Source organism: Falco cherrug, chromosome 6 (assembly GCF_023634085.1).
Source record: "Falco cherrug isolate bFalChe1 chromosome 6, bFalChe1.pri, whole genome shotgun sequence".
Classification (NCBI taxonomy): Eukaryota; Metazoa; Chordata; class Aves; order Falconiformes; family Falconidae; genus Falco; species Falco cherrug.
Genome location: NC_073702.1, coordinates 88,972,801 through 88,999,149, shown reverse-complemented (window position 1 = coordinate 88,999,149; position 26,349 = coordinate 88,972,801). Strand labels below are relative to the sequence as shown.

Genomic DNA, 26,349 nt, shown 5'->3' with positions numbered 1-26,349 from the left:
ACAGCAGCAGGAAGACAGAGGTGGGACGATGAGCGTTCGCAAGCAGCTGGTGAGCAGATTTGTAGGAAATGTGGCCCAAGGGCTTCTCTGACCTGTGCCAAGAGGGTGTGTATCAGATGTGAGACTCAAGGAGCTGCAAACCGCTCTTTGAAAGCCTTCCTCTCCTCCCCTAGCAAAGAAACTCAAGCCTGATTTCTTTCAGAATTTGTGTTGACCTTCCTCAGGTGTGGAAAACCTTCTCCTCTGTTTCTTATGGGCTTTTCCACCCTCTGAAACGGATATCATTGGAGCGCTTGTGTGCCAGCAACTTAATACGTGTTGATGTATGAGTGATGGAGAAAACACCCACTGGGTGGGTTTGTTATCCTCATAGATTACCAAAAGCTGCAGGTGTAGCAACTGCTACTTTATTCCATTGGTTTTGCTCTGTCAGAAGTCCTTGTTACGTATAGTACACTATACTTGTGCTTCGTGGCAGTACACAGTAATACCTAACAAATGCAATAGGACAGACAGGTACTATGTAGTAAGGCAGAGTGGATCCCACTTGATGTTTTTCCCACTTTTTTCCTTCCTCATAAACTAAAAGCACAAGGCAGAAGCTGTCTTTAATAACTCCATTTCTGGCCGCGATGAGCAGCGCTGTGCCATTAGCAGGGAAGCCTGACTTTCCCCAGAGATCACAGCTGCTGCTATCCAGAGGTCTGATGTGGTTACAAAGGCCACCACGAAGCCGAGAGCTACCTCCAGGTGCCGATTCCGTCAGGGCCAGGGTACGTTTGTGTTTTGGAGGCCAAGACAGAACAAAAGTAGGATGCAGTTCAGATGTGAGGTTAAATCGCTTCTGAGAAACAAAAAACCATCTTGAATTTGTAGTGTTGGGTGAGTACAATATGTACAGAAACCACAGAGGGAGGAAAACAACAGTTTTCTATGATATTGTTGGACGGTCTGATTTTGGCGAGACCTGCATTGTAAGTCAGGGAGGAGGGGGTCACACAGCAGAAATTACCTGAAACCTTGTTATCCTAAACCAATTATCTAGATCTTTTCCATACTCAGTGGAGCATGGTGGATACCCTCATGGGAATTTCATCTCATCTGCCTCAGACACATCTTTTACAAGGGGTGACCTTCCCTGTATCTTTACTGGCTATGGAAAAGGCAAGAATTAGACATTAAATTTCTAGGTGGCAACAGCTAGATCCCATCCTAAGTGTCCATTCCCCTGATGTGCAGCGAGATTGTGGGAAAGGTTAGCAGTGGGAATGGATGAACGGTTGGAAAAAGGAATTGTAAGACTTTCCTTAGAGACGTCTCAATATCAACTTCCCTCAACAGAGTGGAACCTTTTCTGAGGGAAAGGGCTCCAAATAAGTCCTGTACTCTGCTTGCTTGGTGCTGAAACATGGAGGGGAGGGACCTGATTCCCTTACAGCCATTGAGATCTTTTCATTCCCTGCGCTGAGGCTGGAATTTCAAATACCCACCGTCAAAAAATGATGCTAAGCAGAATTTGACTGGAAATCATCAGGACCTTTTCCTTCCTGGGACAGTGGTGAAAACAATGTTGGCTGTCTCATTGCCAAAGCAAAACAATTTTTTTTATTTTATTCAAAAGGAACTTGATTTTTTGTTTGTTTTGTTTATTTGTTGTTGCCTGTTTATGATCCCTCTGCTGAGTTCTGGAGGAAGCACTCCAGCCCTGTACAGGCGAAAGCCATGTAAGACAAAAAAATTGTTCAAGGTGCAATAGGGGAAGTTGAAACCCCTAATTTAGAAGCACCAGCAGGGTGGACATTGGAAACATGCAAACTCACTCACTGGAAAGCTCCCAAGACCTACAAGCGCTGAAATGAAAACATGACACAATGGATCAGTCAACGATTACTACTGAATAAATCAGCGGGCTTCGGAGTTAATCACTGCAGCCATCCATGAGCTGGGTGAGGAAAACAGTCAGCCTTGCCTAGAATGTCTTTGGGGTGGTACCCATTCATACGGCGAGAGGGTGACGTGCTCTGTTGTCTTCTTGGCAAAAGCCTTGCTAAGAGAAGAAGGATAACTGTTTGGATCGGCGTTTAAATCAGAAAATCGAGAGGGGACAAAAAAGAAGGGGAAATTGGGAATCCAAATTCTCCTGATGCCATTGACCGGGAAGCTTGATGCAAGCATCCCTGTGTCAAGGCGTTCTTCAGGAAGGGTTGGCTATCGTCAGCCTGCCTTAGCACGGGCTAAAACACATGCAGCGGGATCTACGATGTTGGAGGTGTGTGTTCCTGCAGATCACCTGGCTGTTCTCGTGGCACTGCTGGAGCCGCAAGCCCCACAAGGACACAGGGAGATCCTCCAGGGCAGAGGAGCCTACTACTGATTCACGTGGTGAAGGCTCTGGTTTGACTCTTGCACCGGTCTCACACATGTGCTGCTACGGATAAATGTTCTGGTTTGATATGTTCTTCTTATTCACACTATCCTACATTTCTTTTCTTGCTTTTCAGTTTACATATGGGAACAGCATGTCTCATTTGTTTAGTTTTAGAATCCTTTTTGAACTGAAACAGAAAATAAAGACTTCTGTGTTTTTGTACTTATTTCATCATTTACTGTTGTCCTTTTCTTTTCCCCTTTTCATTTCCCTGTTTCACAGGTAAATGGAATGAAAAAAGGGTGAGACCAGGGCAGAACAGTAGAGAAAAATGAAAGGGAAAAATGAAGAATGAAGTTTTCACAAGGAATACTCCCAAAAGATTAATTAAAAATTCATTTAGGAAACACTTCTGATGGGGAAAGAAACAATTATTTTGGAGGATTAATTGTTTATTATTCACAAACCTATTTGAAAAAAAAATAATTTTGAAACCAATTTTAAAAGGCCCACATAGCTTTTTGTTCCTTTCTGAGGCTGGTGGAATTGAATGTCTGTGAGAGTGTTTGCCGGATACTTGCTTTTCTGTTTAGTTTAGTCTCTGTTTCCTCTCCCTACTTACCTTAACATGGTGGAACGTTCATTCCCAGACTTCCACAAACCAAGCGTTCCTCAGTGGGAATGTTACCAGGAAAAGAAAATATAAAATTAGTAAGAATATGCAAGTCAAATGTTGGTGCAAGAGCAAGCTCTGAGTCAAGCCTCTGCATGGAGCTCTGAGGTGGGTGGCGGTGGATGCAGCTGCTTGTCCGTGGTGGTGTGACCCGTTTAGATGGAGACAACACCCAGGAGCTCCAGCCATGGTGTAGGGATCCTCAGGTCTACCCACGAGGCCAGAGAGCAGAAAAGACCCTTATCGAACAGGATTATTGCCCCATCATGCCCTATCAGTCTCTTTAATTAGCCTGGTCTACTCGAAAAGCAGATGCCGGCTGGTTGTTGTCAGAGCACGGTTTCTGCCGGGCTGCGCGTTGCTGACATCAAGGGAACGGATGGGGATGAAGCCCCTTCCAAAGCCGCAGCGCCGGCTGGAGCTTGTGCGAGCAGCTCCGGGAGCAGGCACAGCAGCACCGCACGCCCCGGCCCCCGCGGAGCTGGGAGCACCAGGGGTCCTTTGCCAGCCCCTCGCGCCATCAGGGCATGGCCTGCTCCTTGGACACGCTGCTTGTGTGACCAGGCACGGGGTTCAGCCCGTTCCTCAAGGAAGCATGCTCGGAGCCCGCGGGCTCGTGCCACCCTGCCACCGATGAGCCCGTGGGCACGCTGGGTGGCTTTGGCCGGGGGGATGGGGGGATGGCCGCAAGCTGTCCCGGTGCAGAGGATGGCTGCTGCCTCTCTGAGGGGTTCCTGGAGGGAGGGAGGGGACACTGAGGGGGTGTGCGTGAAGGGTGGGACCATGAGGACGTGTATGAACCATAGGAACACTGAGGGGGTCATGTGTGAGCCACAAGGATGCTGAGTGGGACGCTGTGGGGACACGTATGAACCATGAGGAGACCGAGGGGACGTGTGATCTGTGGGGAAACCGAGGGGGACATCGAGGGACACACATGAGCCACGGAGACACTGAGGGGACACTGAGAAGGCTACTTAGGGGACTTGTGTGAGCCACAGGGACACCAAGGGGGACAGTGAGGGGACATGTGTGAGCCACGGGGACGCTGAGGAGGACAGTGGGGGGACATGTGTGAGCTCTAGGACACCGAGGGGGACAGTGGGGGGGACATGTGTGAGCCACAGGGACACCGAGGGGGACAGTGGGGGGACATGTGTGAGCCACAGGGACACCGAGGGGGACAGTGGGGGGACATGTGTGAGCTCTAGGACACCGAGGGGCACAGTGGGGGTACATGTGTGAGCCACAGGGACACCGAGGGGGACATGTGTGAGCTCTAGGACACCAAGGGGGACAGTGGGGGGACATGTGTGAGCCACAGGGACACCGAGGGGGACAGTGGGGGGACATGTGTGAGCCACAGGGACACCAAGGGGGACAGTGAGGGGACATGTGTGAGCCACGGGGACGCCGAGGGGGACAGTGGGGGGACATGTGTGAGCTCTAGGACACCGAGGGGGACAGTGGGGGGACATGTGTGAGCCACAGGGACACCGAGGGGGACAGTGGGGGGACATGTGTGAGCTCTAGGACACCGAGGGGGACAGTGGGGGGACATGTGTGAGCCACAGGGACACCGAGGGGGACAGTGGGGGGACATGTGTGAGCTCTAGGACACCGAGGGGGACAGTGGGGGGACATGTGTGAGCTCTAGGACACCGAGGGGGACAGTGGGGGGACATGTGTGAGCCACAGGGACACCGAGGGGGACAGTGGGGGGACATGTGTGAGCTCTAGGACACCGAGGGGGACAGTGGGGGGACATGTGTGAGCCACAGGGACACCGAGGGGGACAGTGGGGGGACATGTGTGAGCTCTAGGACACCGAGGGGGACAGTGGGGGGACATGTGTGAGCCACAGGGACACCGAGGGGGACAGTGGGGGGACATGTGTGAGCTCTAGGACACCGAGGGGGACAGTGGGGGGACACACAGGGGACGCTGGGGGGCCGTGTGTGAGCCCTAGGGCACGGAGGAGACACCGAGGGGGACACAGAGGGGCGGCGCGCGCCCACCGGCGGGCACACCGAGGCCCGCGGCTGGGGCGGGGAGGGCACGTGCGGACCCCCGGGGCCCCCATGGCGCCAGCTGCTCGCGGGGCCGGCGGCGGGCGGTGGGGCGGGGCGGGGCGGGGCGGGGGGCGGGGCGGGGCGGCCCCCCGGCGGGCGGGGCGGGGCCGGCCCGGCGCGGCGCGGCGCGTCAGTCGCGCGGCGGGCGGCAGCGCGAGGCTGAGGCGCGGCGCGGGCAGCGGGAGCGGGGAGGGCGCCGCCGGCTGCCGCGGCCGGCAGCATGGAGGAGGCGGCTGAGGGGAAGGCGGGAAACGGCCCCAACGGCTACGCGGAGGGGCCGGCGGCGGCGGAGCGCGGCGGCGGCCGGCTGGGGGGCTGCCGGGCTTTCCTGCGGCGCAACGCGCTGGTGGTGCTCACGGTGTCGGGGGTGGTGGCCGGCGTGGCGCTGGGCGCCGCCGTGCGCGGCGCGGCGCTGGGCCCGGCGCAGGTGGCCTATCTGGCCTTCCCCGGCGAGCTGCTGCTGCGGATGCTGCGCATGGTGATCCTGCCGCTGGTGGTGTGCAGCCTGGTGTCGGGGGCCGCCAGCCTGGACACCCGCTCGCTGGGCCGCCTGGGCGGCATCGCGCTCGCCTATTTCCTGGGCACCACGCTGCTGGCCTCCGGCCTCGCCGTCGCTCTCGGCTTCATCGTCCGCCCCGGCGCCGGCGCCTCTGCCCTCAACGCCCCCGAGCTGGGGCTGCCGGGCGCCGTGCCCACCACCAAGGAGACGGTGGACTCCTTCCTGGACCTCGTCAGGTGAGGCCGCCACCCGCCACGCGCCACCCCCACCCCTCGCCGGAGGATGATGACAGACCCGGCGGTGTTGCACGCTGCAGCGGCAGCCGGGGAACCCCCACCCCCTCCTCGTCCCTTTCCTCCTTCTTCTTACCCAGCTCCTTCTCATTCTCCTCTCCTGCTCCCTCTCGTCCCCCTCTCTTGCTCCTTTTTATCCAGCTCCCTCTTCCTCCTCTCCCCCAGCTCCCTCTCATGCTGGCTTCTCCAGAGCCACCACTTGCTGCCCAGGTAGTTGCAACCCAGTGGGGTGTAGGGCTGCATGATGCTCTACTTCTCCCCCCCTTTATTTTTAATTTTGGCTGGGTGGCTGTGAGGATGAGGCGAGGCTGGCTGGGATCTCTCGGTGCCTGGGCCCGTTTTTGGTCCCGTCTGAAGGAGAGTGGCCCCTGGGTGCTCGCTGCAGGGCAGCCATGGCCCTGCCGGGCACCTTCCCCTGCCCCGCTGCCTGTTGGTGCCCATCTCCCACAGGCATGGCAGGGCAGCTCTACCCATCACTCACACGTACCTTTTTCTTTTGTTCCCCCCACGCTTTACTCAGTCTCCTGGTACAGATGCCAACCTGCCTCATGCAGTGCCCTTGCGTAGGTATGGATATGGAAATGCAACACTGTATTTCCATCGGGGACATACCCTAAACAGCCTGGTGTCAGGACACCCTGCATGTTCGTGAGTTTCCCATCTCTGCACCTTGCAAAGACAAGACATGTTACTCAAAACCTCCTGGAAGCAAGGCTTCTGCTTCTAACCAGACCATAGTCTTTTTGTTTTGTTCCTCCTTGCAAAGTTGCAGACTTTACCTTTTTTTTTTTCCCTTCAAAGGTCATGTCTTGTTGAGATCTGTCCAGCTCTTTAAATAAGAGAGGAACACTTACACAAATGAGGCAGACATACAGCTAGCTTTTTGAGTATTGGACTTGCAATCTCTCGTGCTTTGATGAGTCTTGGTGCAGAACCCCAGATGTGAACAGCTGATCTGTTTTGTTACCCCAGGTCTGGCTCTGCCAGTTTTTTCGCACCTGAGTAATGTTGGGCAGATGTGGAAAAGTGTATTGTAGGTACCTGAGAAAAGTGGTGGAATAAAGGAAAACTGAGCAGTGGCAGCTGGGTCTTTCCTGGCAAGTGTAGCTGAGGGAGTGATGGGAAGTGATAGCACATCAATAGGGAGCGTGGAGGTTTGCTGAGACATTGGAAGATGAACAGCTTTGGAGGTGGTAGGTGTTGTTATCAAGGTGCAAACAGAAGAGTAAGGGAGGTGACCTGTGTACCATCAAAGTGTCGGGAGAGTTGTACTTAGTTGATACCTTGGTAATTGCAAAGCTGAGTGTGGGATTTTTATTTAGATTGTTTGCTTTGCACTTGTGGGTTCAATTTTTCAGCTGAGAGACTTTTTCACTGTCTGGGTAAACAGATATGGCAACAATGATTAAAAGTTTCTAAAGTAAATCCAAACAACCAATGCCCCCCCAGCTGTATTTGCAAATCCATGTTAATATCCTTTTCTTCCCCAGAGAGAAGTATGTTCCTTTTTGGACAGAAAGTAAGTTCTGGTTTGTCCCATTGGCAGCTACACACTGTGTGTTCTCAGCCTCACCTCTCTTAACTGCTGACGATTAAGGACCTCTCTTAAGGACTGGCAATTCCTAACAGAACACATTAAAAAGTAATAACAGGACAGTGGGAGTAGTTGGCTGGCTGTGCAGGTTGGAGTTGAATGGAAGTGTAGGCAAGTGAAGGAAAATTACCAAAAAGAAAAAAAAAAAAAGGAATCAGCACAACTGGGGGAGCTGGGAAGATGCCTGTAGCGTGGCTGCCCTGGCTGCATCCTGGTGTGGCTGCTGTAGCTGGTGTTTCATTCCTGTGCTGCCACGCAGCGTGGAGTAGGATGTAGCTGAGAAACAGCTTGAGCTTCAGGCTGTGGACAGCGTCTGTGAAGCTGGGAGCAGAAAAACGCTTCTTGCTCTGGTCTGTAAATGCAGTTGGAGGGTTTATCTTCAAAGGGGTTGTAACTGGTGGAATCGAGTCCTTAACTCTAACACTCGTAATGATGAGACTTGGGTAAAGCATACAGGTTGCAGAGAGGTTTCCTTCTGGGAAATGAGGAGCCAGGGGCTTTCCCACAGTGCATGTACAGTGGGCTCTGAATTCAGCTTTTTCTTGGAGCCCCAGGGAAGGGCTCTTGCAGCCACATTGTTGGGCAGTCCAGTTGTTACAGCAGTGACAGTGAAATCCAGTCCAGAAAGGATGCGTTTGGACATGGCTGTTACTAAAAATTCATAGCACAAATCCCTGACAGTGGTATGGAGTGGGTTATGTGATTTTTCTGGAAATATCATCTCTCTCCCTCTGCCTTTTAATTTTTGATACTCTTTTTTTTTTTTTTTTTTTTTAACCCATTCTTGAAAATGTGGGTGTTCTGGTCTGAGCATTGATCGTGGTCACTGTTGTGGTGGAAGGTACCAGAGTAACCCCACCTTCAGTTAACAAGGTCTTGAGTCTGTAGAGCCTGGAGGCTCTGTTGCCTTTGGCGTGGGTGGGTCCCACGGCATCCTCCTCTTCGCTTTTCCTTTTCTCACTTTAGGTCATGAAACTGTGCCACAAGACTGGCTGTTTCCTTCAAGGCTTCACTACTCTGTTTCAGATAAAAGGTGAAAATGAGGTGCAAATGGGCAAGCTGAGTCCCCCTACAGAAATGACAGCAGATGTGAAATGGCCCAAGGAAGAAACAGGCAAAAAGGAAATCACAGCTGCGAGTCGGTATATGTCCCGGCTTCTGCAGGGATGACACAGGGTGCCTTTCCTGGGATGCAGATCCCTTCTGCTTTTGGGAAGTGTGTTAGTTAATGACCAGAGATGTTGTTTTCCATTGTCTCAGCAATGTCTGCAGGCCAACTTAATTTCTTGGTCATGCTTTTATGCTTCCAAGTCTAAAGCTTGTACCTATGCATGCAGACACAACCTCTAGAAAAGAGATTTGTCTTGGGCCTTAGTACCAAATGAATGATGACTCACCGGTGAACCGTAAGGCTGTCTCTGTTTTGTTTTGTCCATTGACCGTAACCTCCTGGGTCTAATCTGTCTGCCTGGAGGTGCCAGAGCACCCTCCTGGTTTCCTTTCTGGCAAGTGCAGGAGGCAAGCCTGGAGCTGCCTGGCCAGGGCTTAGGCAGCCATCCTCTGCCCCAGGATGTGGGGTGGGGACAGCAGAGCTGTCCTGGAGGTGCCTTTGTGCCCCACAGCAGCGGTACTGATGGCTCATCTCATCTCAGGTCTGTCATGTGGGCAGCTCTTTGGAGCTCCCTAAAAGAGGAGCATGGCCAAAGGTAGGAAGAGGCTGCAGCTCAGCGATCATGGGAGGGATCCAGCAAGAGTTCGGAGGTTCTTCCACAAGGCTGATGGCTTAAAAAAAAAAAAAAAAAGTGGGATGTGCTCTGAAGCCAAGTGGGGGACCTTGGCTTTCCTTAACTCTGTCCTGTGTCAAGGAAGAAAGACAGGCTTCTCCACAGCAGCCAGTTCAGGCTCTTTATGTTAAGCCAGGCTCTGGTTCACTCTTACTCCACACAGCCTTAGCTGAAGGTGGACCTTGTGAACATCTCCAGAGCATCTGGCATGGACAGCAGCTCTGTTGTACCAAGCAGGTGAGCTCTGAGTGCCAGCAGAAGATGAGGAGGGTGAAGGGAAATTTTAGAGTTTCTGGTTTCATCCCTTACTCATTTGTTTGGTGGAGAAGGCAGAGCAACAGGGAATAAAAAACACTTGTCAGCTTGGCTGTGAAGTGGGTAGGAGGTGGAGAAGGAGGCCAGCTGTGATATGGTGGGCTCTGGGGCTCAGAACCCACCTGAGTGAGTGATATTGCAGAGAGCCAGCATGGCTCTGATTGTGCTGGGCATCTAACCAGGGAGAAACGGGTGAGGAGAGAGGTGGTGACTCCAGCCACCAGCTACCAGCCCACCTGTGGCTTGTTGGAAAGTGGCTGAAATGGCAGGATCAAGTGTTTTGCAAGAATCTATTGATTTGTTAACACTTTCGATGGGCAGTTGACAAGCCTGCATGTTTTGATAAGGTCAGAGTTTTGTTTTAGCTCTGATTTGTATTTGCCAATTCAACAAAATAAACAGTTTCACAGGAACCTATTGATCCTGTCAAAATTTCCAACAGTGGGTGATCCTGGCATTTCATTTCAGTGAGGTCAATGTTTTGCCATAGTTTTATACAAAAGACTTAAGTAGAAAATCTCACTCATCAAAAAGGAACATTTCAACAAAGTATTTTATATTATTATTTTTAGTGGAAAAAAGGTCTAGAACAGGCTTTCTTTGCCCAATTTTGGGATGAGAACATGTTTTGAAACTGTGGAATTGGCTTTGGGAAGGGGATTCTGGTTTAAATCCAGCCCTAACAGTCCGGGGAGGGAAGAAGACAGTAGCATCAACTGCTTTTTGTAGGAAGGGTACACAGAGGTCCAGGTGTCTGCCCCGAGCAGTAATGTCAGGGTTTCTCGGGCTGCCAGGCAAGTCTGCAAAAGCAATTTAAATTTAATTGCTCCTCAGTGTCCTTTCTGTCCCACTGCCAAAGGGAGTACCCGCGGCGCCCTCAGCCAGCCCCTGCGCTGGCTCCGAGCGCCTCTGGAGCTGGAGGGAAGGCAGGCACGAGCCTGAGCGCAGGGAGAAACTCTCAAATCCCAATGTGGAAAGAGAGCAAAACTTGACTGTTAGGAGAGGAGGAGGAGGTGCCACCTTTGTAGTGATAAATAGAATACGAAGTGGCTGGAGAGCCGCTGCAGTACACCAACAGTGGGTCCCGGAGGTAGGCTAACCACTGGCTAGCTGGGTAGCTAGGATGGCTAGCTCTTAATTCTGGGGTGCCATCAGGATAAGGGAAGTAGTCAATGTCCACCTTCGCTTGTGTCATTTTTTTGATCCTGGATCCTCTCTGGAAGTATAGGGATTGCTGACTGATTTTTGTAGGAAGAACTCAATGTTTTCACTGATGTGCCTGCACTATCTGGTGGGGTCTTTTTTAGAAAACCTCGGAACATTTCTGCTCCTTTCTTTTATTCTTTATATTCATTGCCTTTTACTATTGACTCCCCCCAGTTATGTTTTATTTTCTGAGCAACAAAGATGCAGACTGGACCATTAAGGCAAAAAAAGTATCAAATGTCTGATCTAAGTGAACACACTTTCAAATTTCTCTGTTAAAGCGAATGCAGTACTCGGCAATACGTGTATGTCCAGGGCATGTATTGTGCATCCGCATACATATCAAAAAGCAGATGAGAAAATTTGTGTGATATTGAATGAAAATCTTGGGACAGAAAGAAAAGTAAAGGCATGGGAGCAATCCAAACCGGGCTCTTGCAGGTTGCCACAGATGGCAATAAAGTTGCTGTCAGTGGACTCCTACCAGTGAAAACACTTCACTGAAAAAAAGCCAGGAGATAACGCAACACAGTGGGTTGATTTTTTTTTTTTTCCCTAGGCTTCCTCAGAAAAATATGTTTTCCAACAGCAAGGTTTTTGGCCTTAGAAGTGGAACCTTTTTGTAAGAAGCAAGGAAAGAGGAATGCGTAGTATTTTAGGGTTTCATTTTGCTGCACTTTTGCTGCCAGAGCAGAGTTGTTTGCGGAGCTCTAGCAAAAGAATCATTTAGAAACAGTTATTAATAATAATCCCTTACACATGCAATGAAGGATTTCCTGTCCCATCCTTACCCTGCTGGTGGAAAGATACAGGGTAAAGGAGAGGAATTTGACTGTAATATCAAAATTGAGAAGGGTGGGAGCTACAGCCCCTTTTTCCTACCTTTACAGCTCCAGGTTTCCTTAGTCATCTGGGATTCCCAGCAGTGGATGCTGCAGCTAAACTAAGATTTCTTAGTTTAAGAAAGGCAAAAATACAGTGAGACCTTCCTGTTGCATTTGGTTAGGCAAGTAATGGTCCCTTTTTGACTGGTAGGAGCAGCTTTTCACTGGAGAAAAGGAAAAAGCTGGGTTTATCCAGCTGTGCATGGGGAGATGGTTTGATGAGCACAGTATTCGAGCAGAAGGCATTCAGACCCTGAAACTCCCGCCCCTGGTGCTGCTGCTTTCTGGTTCCTATTTTAAGAGGGTCTGAGACGGGTGCTTTCTCACACTGTGTGTTGCGCAGGTACACAGGCGTTTTGTGGTTCAGCCCAGCTGCCACTTCAGCCCCAGGACACACGTCTGATGGATTTCTGATTTTATTTTCTTTGTTGAGGGGGAGCAGGGGACAGCTGTCTGCACAACTTGCAACAGGCAGAGAGAGACTTTCCTGCCTGGTGCTTGGCGAGGGGTGTAAAGGCTCTCTGTGCCACCTGCTTTGCCTTTATGCCGCAAAGGTGGTTGGGTCTGTGCGTGGGAAATCCATCCTGCTCTGTGGAGCAAGGGCCCAGCAGCTGTGGAGCACCTGGGGCACATGCAGCATGTCTGTCCCCCTGCCAGAATGTCACGCATCGCTGGTTCGTCTCATTCTTGCCACATATAGCAAGTTTTGTCTTTCTGTGTCATAGGACCAAGGCTGCCTGATCCCAGACAGCTGTGCGGGGCTCCTTATTGCACAGTCACAGGGTTTTCTCAGCAGTGTGTTCTTGCAGTAGCCCGCATCTTCAAAAAGGCAGCGGTGTTCTCTGGCGCAGGGCATGGCAGCAGCAGGGACGGGGCCATTAGAAACAGCAGCAACAGTCCACAATCCAGTGATACAACCATGTTGATTTCCTTAAATTCCACATTCACATCTGGTACAGGCTTTTAAAGCAAAAAAACCCTTCTCAACATTTGGTCTGCATGGAAAAACCAGCTGGCAGACACCCATGTTTAATTTGCATGCCCAATTACCCAGCTCATCAGCTTTCCTGTTTGCCGGTTCACTCGGACCGGAGGGATGTTTGCACTTCCCCGTGCGACTCCTCTGCTTGGGCTTGGGGACACGGTGAATACCAGCTCCAGGGACAGAGCTGGATTTGGGTTTCTGTGGTGGGTGAACTTTGCCTCGCCGCGCGGTGAGCAGAGCCTACAGGCACGAGCACATGATGAGCCCAGGCACATCACCAGCCAGCTTTTGGCTCTCCCTGGAGCATGCAGCATCCTGACCAGTTGTTTTTTTTCAGTTGCTGCTGTGGTGTTCTTGCACAAATCCATCTTAAGGTAAAAACCTGCGGTCTGGCCTGCCCATAATTGAAGTTTAATTTAATTCATATGCTGACTGATCTTAGGTGAGAAAGCAGTGTAGTATGTGCAGAACTCATGCCTTCAAGAGAAGCCGTTTATTTGTTGATTGCTTTTTATGACCCAACACGTTTTCAACTTCAGGATTTGAAACAGAGGAACAAAACATTATTTTACGTGTTGCTGGGACTTTGCAGCCAGGTGTACTTGGTTGGACTGAACAAAACGCACAGCTCCTTCTAAGCTGCTGAATTAAGGTCCAAATTTTTTTACTTGGTGGATTGTCAAAAATGCTCTTCCCTGTCCTTCGCAAGTCCTGTGACTGGTGCTCCAGGGAGAAAGAAGAGTGCCCGCTATATGCTTGTATTTGAATAGCTTTAGTGCTGTTCACACTCGAAGCAAGAACCTGCCCCTTGCCTTGCTGTAGTGGGGCTGCTGGGGTCACTCAAGTATGTGCTTTAAGTATATGCTTTGCGTTAAGTTAGTGTTTAATTACTGAGGCCCGTGGCTGACATACTGTGTAAATTATGGAGGTTTGGTTTCTCAGCCACATTTAAACATGGGAGAACCATAATGTTTAGGCTTTAGAATTACTTCCTTTGGCTTTGTTTTGTCAGGATGGAAAAGCTGATTATAACCAAAAAAAAGTTACTCGGTTTCTGCTTGGTTTTCAGTCTTTTTTCATCTCTTTGCTTCTTCAAAATTCAGCCAATTTTTTTTTTTTTGAAAATGTAATCATCCTGCTATGAAAAGTTGAAAAGAAATACCCTTATTTTCCCAACAGCATGTTTTCTTTTTTTTTTTTTTTTTTGTTAAAGCTGTGCCCTGAGCTGGCCCATTTGTATGTGTGATGTTTTACTCCTGATAAAAGCAAGATAGCTTTTACTTTTACGTGAGGCTTTTATCCACCACTGTTCCAGCTATGCGAGAATTGATTCATGTTTGCTGTTCCATTGATCTTATTTGACCAATTCTTAAGCATCTTTGCAGAGTTAGAGCTTGCCCTCCTACATTCAAGCAGACAGCTGTATTGACTAATTTTAAGGAGAAAAAGTAGCTGTTTCTTTTGTGGTCAGTGGACCATAGCCTCCAGAAGCCAAATTATTCTTAAAGCAATTTGGCACTTGCAGCTGCCTCCTAGTACACTTGTAACGCATCAGAGAGGCTGCAGTAGTTCACAGCAGCCACTTGCTTGATGAAGGTCCGTCTACTTTATGTTGCTATCAAGGCTGTGGGAGAGCCCTCACCGCCTGGCAGAGTAGCAGAGCTTTGCAATGGAAAAAAACCAGTCGTGTTTGCTGGTTGTAACTATGGCAAAAGCTGCGGGGAGGTTAGCAGGGCACAGCCCGGAGGTAGCTGCAGCCCCCTCAGATCAGTGCGAAGAGCAAAGGACGAGAGCAGCTACTAAATGCTTTTTGCCACAGTTAACTGGCTCTGGGTAAGGTCTTCTGTTTCCTTACCGTAAGAGTTCTCGTGCCTCCTTGATGCATTGGCTGGTGGTATTTTTTGTTCATAACCCTGACCTTCGTGCTGTTGCTAGCTAGGCTCCTGCCGTGGCCCCAGAGGTCAGCTATTATTCCTATTTTGCTTTCTGACACAGCAAAAAAAGCTGCCATTTGGCTAGGGGGACACGTGCTCTTTGCCCACTGTAAGGGAGAAAGGAAGTGTAGCATTAATCAACTATAAAATGCAACAAGGAGCAGCTTCTTCTCCCATGGGCCAGTTAATGGTTCTTCCTGTCCATGTCGCTTTGTAGGTGCACATATACACTGGATGTGCAGTAGAAGTGTACATCGCTGTGCATGCTATCCTCTGTACAAACCCTTTGTGTTTCTGTATGAAGGCATTGCCAAATTCAGATGTTGCCACTTTCTGTATGAGTTGCCCCTACTTTCATCTGTGCTGTTTAAGCACCTAAGCCCTTGCATCTGGCCTGTGACATTGTTCTGCTTTACCTCAGTGTTCACGGAGCTGCCCTTGTTGTGTTGAAGGGTTAAGCCATTCTCTTAAGTGGATTTTGCTGATTGGATTGTCCTTCATGTTGATGCAGCGAGCAAAGTGTAATCACATGAGTAATGTTAAAAATCTGCCTGACCCTGGAGACCATAAGCTGTTGCTGCAGCTGGTGTGGCTAAGCCAGTTTCTGTAGCCACTGCCTGATGGGTGTGTGTAACTGGCATCATGTCTGGTTGCCTCTGGTGTCCCTGTCCCTACCCAACTGGTTTGGTGTGGCAGACAAGCAGGGACCTTTTTTTATGTGAGCAAAAGAAGGTGGCATTCATGCCTCTGGAGGGATAGCAAGACATCTGCTCCGTGCTGCCAGAGTATCTTCTGTAGTGTGTACCTCACTGATGCCAATGTGCTTGCCTTTGCAAATAGAATTCTGTTTCTGAGAGTAAAACACCTTGGTGTGTTTGTTTCAGAAGATCTACAAGAAATACTTCATTTTCTTCTTTGTATTTTACAGAAACCTGTTTCCTTCAAATCTTGTTGCTGCAGCTTTCCGAACGGTAAGATATGTGTGCACTTTGGACATGAGCTGACAGCACACCAAGTGACTGCTTTCTTTTTTTGAGAAAAGGACTAGAAAGATGATGTAGAAAATACCAGAAGTTAATTTATTTACAGTAAGTAGGAGTTTTAAAAGCACTCTGGTGTAATCAGACATACAACTTCCATGGCAAATGGTTTGATTTTGAAAAATACTCCTCAAACAAAAGCATAGTTGTAGCCTATGTTTTGTGCCTTCACCAAAAACGTTCCTTGAACTTTTATACTTTGGGTGCCGTGTTGGACAGCAGTGGCAGCTCTGCTTTGTGCCAGGCTGCTTGTCACGTTGTGGGAGCTAGCTGGGCAACCTTAGGGTACATAATTTGGAGCTTGGCTTAGAACAGACAAGGCTAAAGATTTTCAGGCTCCCATGTGTGTAAGCATTACCTGATGCTTTCATTATCTTCTATGGTATCCCTCACTGGATTAAGTGCTCTGCTTGGCTTCTCTTCCAACAGAGGACTGAGTGTGGTGGGATGAAAACTGGCACCAGAATATAGTGTGGCTTAAACTGATGGACAGGAACTGTGGGGCACCGAGAAGATTTTGATTTAGTTCTTATTGCTAATTTTAGGTGCTGGGATAAACGCTGTTGAGAATATTGCTGTGGGGCAGAGTCATTCTTTATGATACAGGAGCAGAATAATAGTTTTTGCCTTCATGCTATTCTGTGGGTTTGCTTTTGTATCAAAACCAAGGTCAAACTCTTAAATTAAGTTCCATTTTGAATGTATATATGATACAGTACAAGTCGATGTACCATAAATAAAAATAAGAGCAGTACAAGAATACCATTAAGAAAAAGATACTCTGTGATACCTCAGGTGTCAGGGTTCTGTGTGTTCAAGGATGAGATAAAGAAGACATCCTTTCCTCTGTGCTGCTGTTATCACGGGTAATTGGCAAGTACATAAGCTTTTCTTTCCCTTATTTTATACCTGAAGAAAACAAGCCGAAAGAGGTGCCTTGCTTTTGCAAGGTGTCTAGCTCATTCAGCAAAGTAAATTGTTGCCCTAGATTTTCGGTATTTTACTGACAATTTAAATGCCTGCCTCGCCATTTCTAACAGTGAAATAGCACAAGTGCCACTTGCCTTTTGCAGGAGCCAGTGTGACAGCATGGTGTGTGAGGAACAGCAGGGTGCAGGAAAGGGGAATTCCTTGGCTGCTTCCCAAACCTGGGAACTCGGGGGGGACACAGCAGTTCTCCATTGCCACATGGGGAAGGGGCTGCATATGCTGTCACTCCCTTTTCTTGCACAGGACAGGCTAGTTGGCCTCCAGAAAAGATCTTCCTACCCGTAATCTCCTCCTTGTGAAATGCTAGATGGTACAGTCATATTGATGATCTGATCAGCAAACATTGTGGGGTTTTGTTGTGTGTTTGTTTGTTTTTTTTTCTTACCTGCAGTATGCCACAGAATATAAGATGCTGCTCAGAAATACTACCTCTGGAAATGTCACAGAGGAAAAGGTAAGGTTACTTCTTATATTTTTATGCAAACCCTTGTCAACTGTAGTATTTGACTACACAGTCTTTAATCCTTTCCAGCAGTCATTAGAAAGAAAAAAGTACTGTACTTTGCCTGGGACTGAGGCATACATGAGCCAGATGAGTTAATCACAGCCACACAAGAATGCTGTGATGGATAAGAGAGTTGAATTCAACTGATCTGAGCCTTGAGATCTTATTTTTAGGCTATGCTTTCTTAGACCTGGTCTCACCTGATCTAAATTTTCATTAGTTGCTCTGCCTAATGTTTCCAGATAGCTTTCTGTAGACTTGGAATTAATTAGCAATCAGACTGGCTGAAAGCAGTCCCTTAAACCTTACTCTTCATTAACAGTTTGGAGAGAATGAGCCTTTTTCCACTACCCAAGGCTCTTTCTAAAAAAACAAACAAAAAAACCCGGTTAGTTGAGAATTTTTTCTTGTTGCCATGCTGTTGAAATTTTGCTTGAAGCAGGAACAAGTGGTCTGAAGGAGTGAAAATTAGAGACGGTGTATTACAAATAGGCTGCTGTTGCAGTGGTGTCAAAAAGGAAACTTGCAGGGGTTGCTAAGATAGAATGTTATCTTCCATATGTAGCTCATAGGACTTTCAGAGAAGCTCTATATCCCATTGAGTGGCATCTCTCCAGCAGCACAGGGCTATCAAACATCTTTATTATTGGCCAGGGCCAACGTTTTGCAGGTCCAGCAATAATTACTGTGGCCTTACAGGCAGCATGCTATGAAACAATCTGGTGTCCCAGCCTGCAGCATGTCACCTTACTCCAAATGAAGTATCCCGTGCTTTCATGGCATTTTGGGGAGAGGGGTCTGAGACTGGAAATGACTTTTGGGGTTATTTTCTGTTTCTCAGGCTCATTCTGACTATCTGAGAGTAGTATCAGGTGGTGTGTTACTGTATTTTTTAATATGATTTGCATGCCCCTGGGGCAAGATTTGTAATGTTTGTACTTGTCGTAGAAGGGCTCAGCCAGGGCTTGCCCAGCAGTCTAAAACCATCGAGGAAAAAATAGCTTATGCTCATCCAGAGGGGCTCTGAAGCATATCCCTGGGTGCAGGAAGCACTGGCCCCATTAACTTCTCGTCGTGTATGGTGCGTGAGCAGGTGGTGCAGAACAGTGTGTCTCCAAACCCTGCGTTCGGTTGACAGGCAGAGCTTTCCCCAGCCCTGGAGGCAGGGTGGCAGGTGACTTGGATGGCACGAGAACTGAGCAGGGGAAAAAGCCCTTGCCTAGAAGCCTGCTATGACACTGGGGGCAGTTTCGCTGGGGAAGAAGGCAGCTCCGTCTGCGCAGGCTCTGCCAGTGCCTGTAAGATTGCATTGCCCAGATCTGCACTCACGCTGTCTGACACGGATGCACAGCAATGACAGCAGAAGGGCCATGTCACCCCAAAAGAGCACTTTCTCTTCTCATGCCATTGTATCCTTAGGCAATACGTGCCAGCGCAGCCTCGTGCTGCTAAAACCCAGGTACAATATGAAAAGCTGTGCATTCAGACATGTGTGTTTGCTTACAGGGTGTAGAGTTACTCTTCATTTAAGCAGGGGTATTTAAGCAAAAGTTGAGTAAAACTCTCATTATTCATCTTCAGTGTCAAGTTTGATAGGGGCTTCTTGGCAGGCCAGCACGGACTAGGGCCAACCATATCCATTGGACATAGGCTTGGCTGTCAAGTATTTTTTTTTTTTTTTTTTCTTAATGCTTGTTCAAAGCCACCACTCTTCCTCAAGAGGTAAGAATGCATCTTTTGGCAATTTAAAATGTGGGATTCTTTTTTAGTTTTCTTCTTTCCTTTTCCCACTTATCAGGCTCCTATTTGATGCAATATCAGAAAAAATATTCTAAATTTGTCACTGGTGCCTGTTTTTGCCAGCAGTTATGATGTAAAAGTTATTTCCGCTATTACTTTTCCAAAACTTTTCTTCAGTTGTTGGAGCAAAACCAGAGCTGAGCTTCTTTAATTCCAGAAGACGCCCTACTGTGTCTAGGGAAGAGTGGACTGAAGAGAAAGAAAACGTCATCTCAGTTTTGTTAACTTGGTTTCGGTACTGGTCTGACCACAGTATTTATGGACAGATGAGGGTTAAGTTTGGAAAGGAGGAGTATGATTTTTGGATAACACATAGCATAAATATCATAGCAATAGGTTTGGGTTCCAGGGAAACGAGATGATATTCCTATCTAAAGTTTTCTTTCATCAGCAGAATATTTGATTGAAGAGGAGAAATGTTTTCCTTCTTTCCATATGAACAGTGTAGAGCAAAATTTTCCATTGATTATATTTCCCCCCCGCCCCCCGCTGGTTAATAGGCCCTGTCATCTCTCGCTGATGATACGAATAGTGGAGCACGTAGATGTCTGCGTAGCCATGTCGGTTTTGTTGTTTCACGTGCTCCCCTTGTGTTTACCTAGCTTTTATGCTGCATCCTCTCTCCCCCTTTGGCAGCAAGGCTTCCTGGGGCATGGTGTATCTCAGTTCCCCATCTGTAGCACAGGGGGACTCTGTTCCTCTTGTGACAGCAGTAAAAATACACAAACTGGTGATTGCTCTTCTTCCTCACATCACACGGCTGCATTTTTTCAGCCACCTACTACTGGCACAGCTCAACATCAGCAGTTGTTTCCTTTATAAGCATTTTGTTTCAAGAGCAAAAAACAATAGGATCTTCAGAGAGATTCAAGGCCCAGAAAAGCTCCATGAATCTTCCTACCAGAACACATAATTTCCAGCAAACGATAACGTGGCCCATAGTTTATCCAGGAACAAAGCTCTCATTAAAGCTGTTTTTGTTTGGTGTCTACAATGCTGCTTGGTTTGGCAGCTCCTTTGGGGTGATGCACTCTTCTGTTAAGAGTACAAAAAGGCTGTTCAGCATCTGCCAGTTTTAGAGGCTGGGATTGAGAGGATCTTTTGCTGAGGATTTACTGCTGGACTCTTTCCATTTTGTGCTGCAAGGAGGTGAAGTTCCCTGAACGCTGCAGATTGTCCTCCTTGATTTGCAGGGAGCAACTTCCTGCAGTAAGTTACTACTCTGTGCAAATGATGCACCTTCTGCCTGCATCTGAGGTGATGGGAGACAACGGTAAATGTTGTGTTGTAAAGAAATTGGCTGAAGAGGGAGAAAGAGGGGAGAGCAAGACCTGAAAGAGGGGAACAGGATGACAGTGAATAGAGGGAAACAGCTAAGAAGTTTTTGGTGGCTGTGCACAGAGTCCTCCCTCCGGTCACCAAGAATTTAGGGGTGCCCAGATCACAAGACCTAGGCTTGAAGGGCTAGTAAGTGTGAGCACCTGGAGAACAGCAGCGGCAGTGATCACAATGCCAGGAGCAAGAGAAGGCTAAACTCCATGTGTGGTCATTCTGAAGAGGTACAGGGTAGTTGGAGGAGAATTGGCCAGTTTATGTTATGTGAAGGTTAAGATAAAAGGTGAGAAGCCACCTGGGTCCTGGCTGTAGTTAACTGGAGACACTACTCTCTCCTGCTCTCTTCTAGCTTCCCAAGAAGAAAATTTGGCAAGCCTTTGGCACCCATGGCTTTGAAGAAGGTAGAGCTGATGCTTGTGGGGTTTGAATGACCTAGAAGAGCCCTGGGCTTCTCTAGTCAGGGAAGTGACCTTCCAAATTAAGCACCAGGAGTTCTGGCCCTGGTTGTCCTGCATGCCTCTCAAGCTCTGTCCTGCTCTGTGACCCACCACCTGCACGGCTGGTGGGAAGCTGAGCAATCCTCTTGCAGATTCAGTACGTTTCTGTCTCATTCCTGAGCCTAGATCTCTGAGAAGCCCAGACGGTAGCAGGTTTCTGGGCTTCAGGCTCACAGCGCTGCATTTAATGAGTTGAGAAGCAAATTTCTGGAAGAGGGAGTTTAAAGGGTGGAGATGTTTTGCAAAACATCGGTATTAAGTAGTATAATGAGATTCTGTCCCAGTAACATCCAGGTCAGGATGCTGGGTACTTTTCAGCAGCTTGAAACACTGAATTCCTGTTTCATAGCAAAGTTTCATAATAATTTTTTCTGAATGAGAACTAGAACAAAAGAGCATTCAATGTTTTCAAGATATTTTTTATGGAAAAATTTTTAGCCCATTACGGTAAAATTCTGTTCCAAGCTGAACTTTTCATATTAGCCTTGTATCAAAAATGAACCCAATAGAAGATGTTATATTATAAAACTACGACTTGGAAAAAAACCAACAAAAAACAACAAGGTGAAAAGTTGTGTCAAACTGAAAAAGTGTTGCATTCACTCCATGTGAATGAAACAAGTGTTTCTTTTCTGTTCTAAAAACGTTCGCATTTTGCCTAAATTGATATTTCCCAGAGAAAGCTTTGGTTTTGATGAAATGACATGCAGCATTATTTTACTTCGCATTGACTCTGTTCCTGCTATAATAAAATCATTTTAAAAGTCATAAAATTTGAGACTTATACATCAGTTTGTACACTGTTACTGGTAAATTGTCACTGAAATAAAATTCCAGTAAACAAGTTGCTGAAATTCAGCAAATTGTCACTGAAATTTGAAGATTCTTTTCAGCCTTATGGTAAATTTTATCTCCTACCCTAGAGCTATGTTTTGCCAACAGAAGTGAAAACTGGAAAAATGTGTGCATGCCATGTGCACAGTTTATGCAGTTAATGGGAGGGTGTCATTTTTTTGTCTTTTCTAACCACAGAAGAGTTTAGGGCTTTCAGGCACACAAAACAGAATATGGACAAAACTGTCCAGACAGAAAAGTGTTACTGTGTGTGGAGAAAACAGCACATTTCTTCAGGCGTCTCTGGAGATACGCTGTGCCCCATTCTTAATATCCTGTCCGTGTTTTCAGCTCTTTCAATTGGAAATCAAATAAATACTGATAACTTAGCCCTGAACAAGTAACCACCCTAAAAAATTGAAGGTCCCACATCTAATTACTTTGTAGCTAACAAATGAAAAAACACAGAACCTTCATTGCTTGTAAATGCTTTTGTTAACAGCAGTTTAGCCTTCATGCTTTTGCGTGTAATTTGTTTTATCCCCTTCCCTGCAGTACTTTGTTTCCACCTGCCATTAAGAGACAGTCCAGTTCAATAGTATACTTCCAGCAAAAATATCCTCTCAAGCAGGCTGGTTTTCTCAGGTTTAGCAGATCCAGCATCCCAAGTTCTTCAGTCAATGTTCATTTCAAGCTTTGAGTTCAGAATATATTTTTCTTTCCTAGTATTGAGCTAGTGTCTACTTAAACTAGCCAGAAGGCCAAAACTTGTACACAAACCTAATCTGTTTTAGAAGTTCTTCCAAATAAAACAACAATTTGACATGTTGAGCTTGTACTGCCAAGTTGGGAGGAAAAAGAACCAGTTTGTCAAAACAATTATATTTTTTACATAGCCACAAGAACGTTCATTCAGTTCGTATGATACCACCTTGCCAAACAAGCTCCAGCTCTCTTTGAGAAACAGACTGAAGGACCAGCAGAGCAGACTAGTTTTTGTCAATAGGTGGGTCCTGGGTTTATCCTTTTACCATGCAGCCACATGATTTCTGACAAGCAGAACAGGTATTTCTTCTGTTCTCTCTGTATCTCCCATGGCTGATGTGGACAGATGAACGAGTATATTTCCACAGTTTGCTACCTTGTTCTGTCCCTCTCCCCCCTTTCTGCTTCATAACATTGATTGTTTTCTTGTGGTTTTCACCTTGGTATCAATATTGTGCTAAGGTGATGGAGCTGGCATTTTGGAAGAGCAGATTCCCATCAGAGGTGTCAGGAAATAAGAGCATGTTTGGGGCCAGACGGCCGCCAGCCTCTTGCAAGTATAATTTGTTTAGGCAGTAGAATATCATAGCGGCAACAGTGGATGATGCTCGGTGGAATAAGCAGAGCTACCAAGTCAGTATCATCAGTATCTGCCATTCATACCTGCGCTCTCTCCCACACCCATCTTCCCTCTTGGGAAAACAGGGAGGAAAGTTTGTCTTTTAACTGCAGACATGTGGTTGGTGCCCATGTTGTTTCACTTCTGCAGTGGTGCTTGTCCTGAGTAAACTGGGGAGGTGTCCTGCTCAGGTCACTGAGGGCACCTGTATTGTATTGAAGGGCACGAAGGGAGGTAGTGGGAGGCCTGTTCCTTCCCCAGTGGATCCCCGCCAGCTCATCACTAGGGAGGTTTGTATCTGTACTGTGTCCAGATCTCATTTGGTTCCCTTGGACAAAATAGGTTCTTCCTTCCCAAAACAAGTTCTGCTTGTTGATTTCAGATCAGTCATGCAGCCAACAAAATGAGGTGACCCTGTTGTTGGGTTTTGTGTGGGTCTTGCATCTAACAAGCTGCCTTTTTTTGCCTCTGCAGGTCCCTGTGGGTACTGAAATTGAAGGTATGAATATCCTGGGACTGGTGCTGTTTGCTCTGGTTTTAGGAGTGGCTCTGAAGAAGCTTGGCCAGGAAGGGGAAGATTTGATTCGCTTCTTTAATTCATTCAATGAGGCAACTATGGTCTTGGTTTCCTGGATTATGTGGTAAGTGTGTGGCTGCAGATACGTCTGTAGTACAATATTATGCTTAGTTCAGGAATCTCACCATTTATCCGCCTCTCCAGCTTTTTCCTGTCAGATCCCTCATCGCAGCAAAAGTGAATGTCATGGCGTCACATGATGGGGTCTTTTCTTCTTCCTTGTGCCCTGTAATTAGACAGTCATGCATAGCTTAAGGTATCAGTCTGGAACACTTCAGAGGGCTGCTTAAAAAATCCTCTCCGGGACTTCTTTTTGATGAATTAGAGGAAAGAAGACTTTTCATTTCAAAGCAGCATAAGGCTGTGTCTAGCTGCCATCCTGTGCCTAAAGGCACTGGCCTTGACTGAATAAAGGAGATGTGAGCAAGTGAGGAGTACTCCGTGTGAAGGCCGGGGATGTTTGTGCTTGGGGAGTGCTTGCAAATGCGGTGTGTAACTAAAATCAGACTCGCAGCTTCATGCCTTCATTTTTCTGTTGGTCAAAAGGTTTCCTGTACTGACCTGGAAAATACCTGAGAAGATCAGAAGACAGCCCACTCACTGGTGTTGGTTTGAGAGAAACCCTGTTGAGTGCATGAACGCAGAGCCCCACCTGTCCACGTGTACCAAAGGGCGATGGAGAACCTGCATCCCTTTGTGTAAGAGGGAGGAGCAGTCTCCAGGGCTATGCTCTCCATCCTACAGAAACAGTAGTGCTGCCTGTTGAGTGTTTTGTCATTATTACCATTGTCAGAGCCTGAGTTATACAGTGGATCTTTAAATCTTTGTTCCTCTTCTGAGAACTCTTTCATTTTCTAGGGTGAAGCAAGAACTAATGTTACTAGCAGAGTCATCAGTCAGCTGCTTGCTTCTTGTTCATGTTTGCTTCTCTAGAGATTCTTTTCTTTTTCATTTCACATCCCTGACAGTTGGTATTTCCTAAGGTTGATTATTTTATCTCCTGCCTATTAATGACCAAATCCATTATTTTACTACCCTTCACATGTTTATGGGGTGAATGTGACTCTGACTGATTTCACAAAGCTTTTGACACCAAAAAAGTCTGTGTATTAGGAACTGGAGCACACTGAACTTCCTCACTAGGCAAGAAACCAGCACTGGAGGAGGCAGGCATGTCTAGAGAGCAGTTCTACCCCACCTAAGCTGGGGTAGGACCAGCCTCCTGACTGGGTTTTCTGTCAGGTAGGATGAACCTGGGCCTCAGAGCAGTGTCATGGCTGTTCTTGTGGAGCTGGATGGGTCGAGACTGCTGCTGTGAAATCAACAGTACTAATATGTCACATGCAAAAATAAAAATACTCATGAGGACAGCTAGTCCCACAAATTAACAGTGGGACATTTATCACTCTCTTTCCAAAGCTGTTGGAAAAGCTATAAGCTTACCTTAGTGGAGGTATTTTTCCTCCCTTCTTTTTCTGCATTTTTCATTCCTACTGTTTTCCTCCCTTTGAGAAGTAGAAAGGTTTTAACAAAACACCTGATTTTACACAGGCAGATCTCTCTGTTAGTTGCCGTTATAGGGGATTGAAAAATTCAGTCTCAAAGCAGCTTAAGTCTTTTACTCTTGAGTGTAATTCCTTGGACACTGAATACTGATAAGAGGCAGTTCTTGTATTCAGCTGATTACGGTGCTAACACTTCAAGCCAATCAGTTGGTGTGTAATCCACAAAGTAAAGGATTATCAGGACCACAACTGACTCTTAACACTGCAGTGCACCATAGCCCTTACTTGTTTTCTTTCCTTCCTTAAGGCTCTTTTGTCGTCCTGGTATTTATTCAAAATCTGTCAGGCTGCATGTGCTTCCCAAAGGATACTTTGGAATGGGTGAAATCGTACTACCAAGAGAAAAGGCACCTTGAGCTCATAGCTGGTCCCATTCAATGGCTGCTCCCATGTTTAGCAGCACTTTGGTCTCAACTTTCAGTTCCTTCCTTTCCAGCCTCCCTCTTCGAGGGGAGGGATCCATGCTCAGCTCAGAATCCAGTGCCCATGTTTGCAGCGCTTGCACAGGACCAGGGATCACGGAGATCTGGCTCATCGGGGTGCTCAGAAACGTCGTTCAAAGGCAATATGTTGCAGAATTGGCAGAGGCTGAGTGGAGAAGGTTCATCATCCCCCCCCTAGAGATTTGGCCAGGGGAGGACAGAGAGAGGGTGCTGGCATTGATCTGGGACATGGAGGTGCTCTGCACAGAGCAGAGGACCTGCAGAGCCGCTGAGGGAGAGGCAGGCTAGGAAGGAGCGATCTGGGTGACCTTAAGGCTTGCCTGCCTTTCCAAACCCTAACCAGCCCTGGAGGTTGTCCTCACGTCCCAGATCAGCTTTGCTGAACATGGGCTTTGGGTTGGAGGGGAGAGCGGGCGAAAAATGTGCTCTGTTCCTGAGGTGTACCGGCAGATCTTTTGTAACCCCGTGTGTGCTTGGGGCAGGGTTTGGAGGGCTGGGTGATCTTTTAGTGTTTCTTAATCTTAGAAGAGAAATGGATGGAGCATTGGCAGCATGAGCAGAGGCACTCGGGCACAGACATCCCAAGCAGAGCTTTGGAGGAATGGACCCTGGGCCTGAAGTGATTCCTGCAGTTCATTTAGTAGCTGTTGTGCTGTAGGTGCAAGGGCAATTCTGCCTCTTCAGGGCTGTTCCCAGCTGCGCCGCTGGGACCGGAGGTGTGGCTGTGGCCCTTCCCCTGGAGCAGCTCCAGGTGTTCCTGACAAAGGAAACC

At 47.7% G+C, this 26,349-nt stretch overlaps 1 protein-coding gene across 6 annotated transcripts in view; it reads left to right on the top strand.

Moving 5' to 3' along the window:
- Positions 1–5,246: 5,246 nt before the first annotated feature.
- The window catches only part of SLC1A4 (solute carrier family 1 member 4), a 37,213-nt gene continuing 16,110 nt past the window's right edge, over positions 5,247–26,349 (top strand). For all 6 annotated transcript variants that reach the window (XR_008732739.1, XR_008732737.1, XR_008732738.1 and 3 more), the window contains exons 1-4: positions 5,247–5,848; positions 15,536–15,578; positions 17,029–17,091; positions 23,467–23,633. Coding sequence is in view for 3 of the 6 variants with exons in the window: in XM_055713561.1 (XP_055569536.1) it covers positions 5,334–5,848; positions 15,536–15,578; positions 17,029–17,091; positions 23,467–23,633 (788 nt within the window). In the remaining 3 variants the exon portion in view is untranslated. The remainder of the gene's footprint in view (positions 5,849–15,535; positions 15,579–17,028; positions 17,092–23,466; positions 23,634–26,349) is intronic.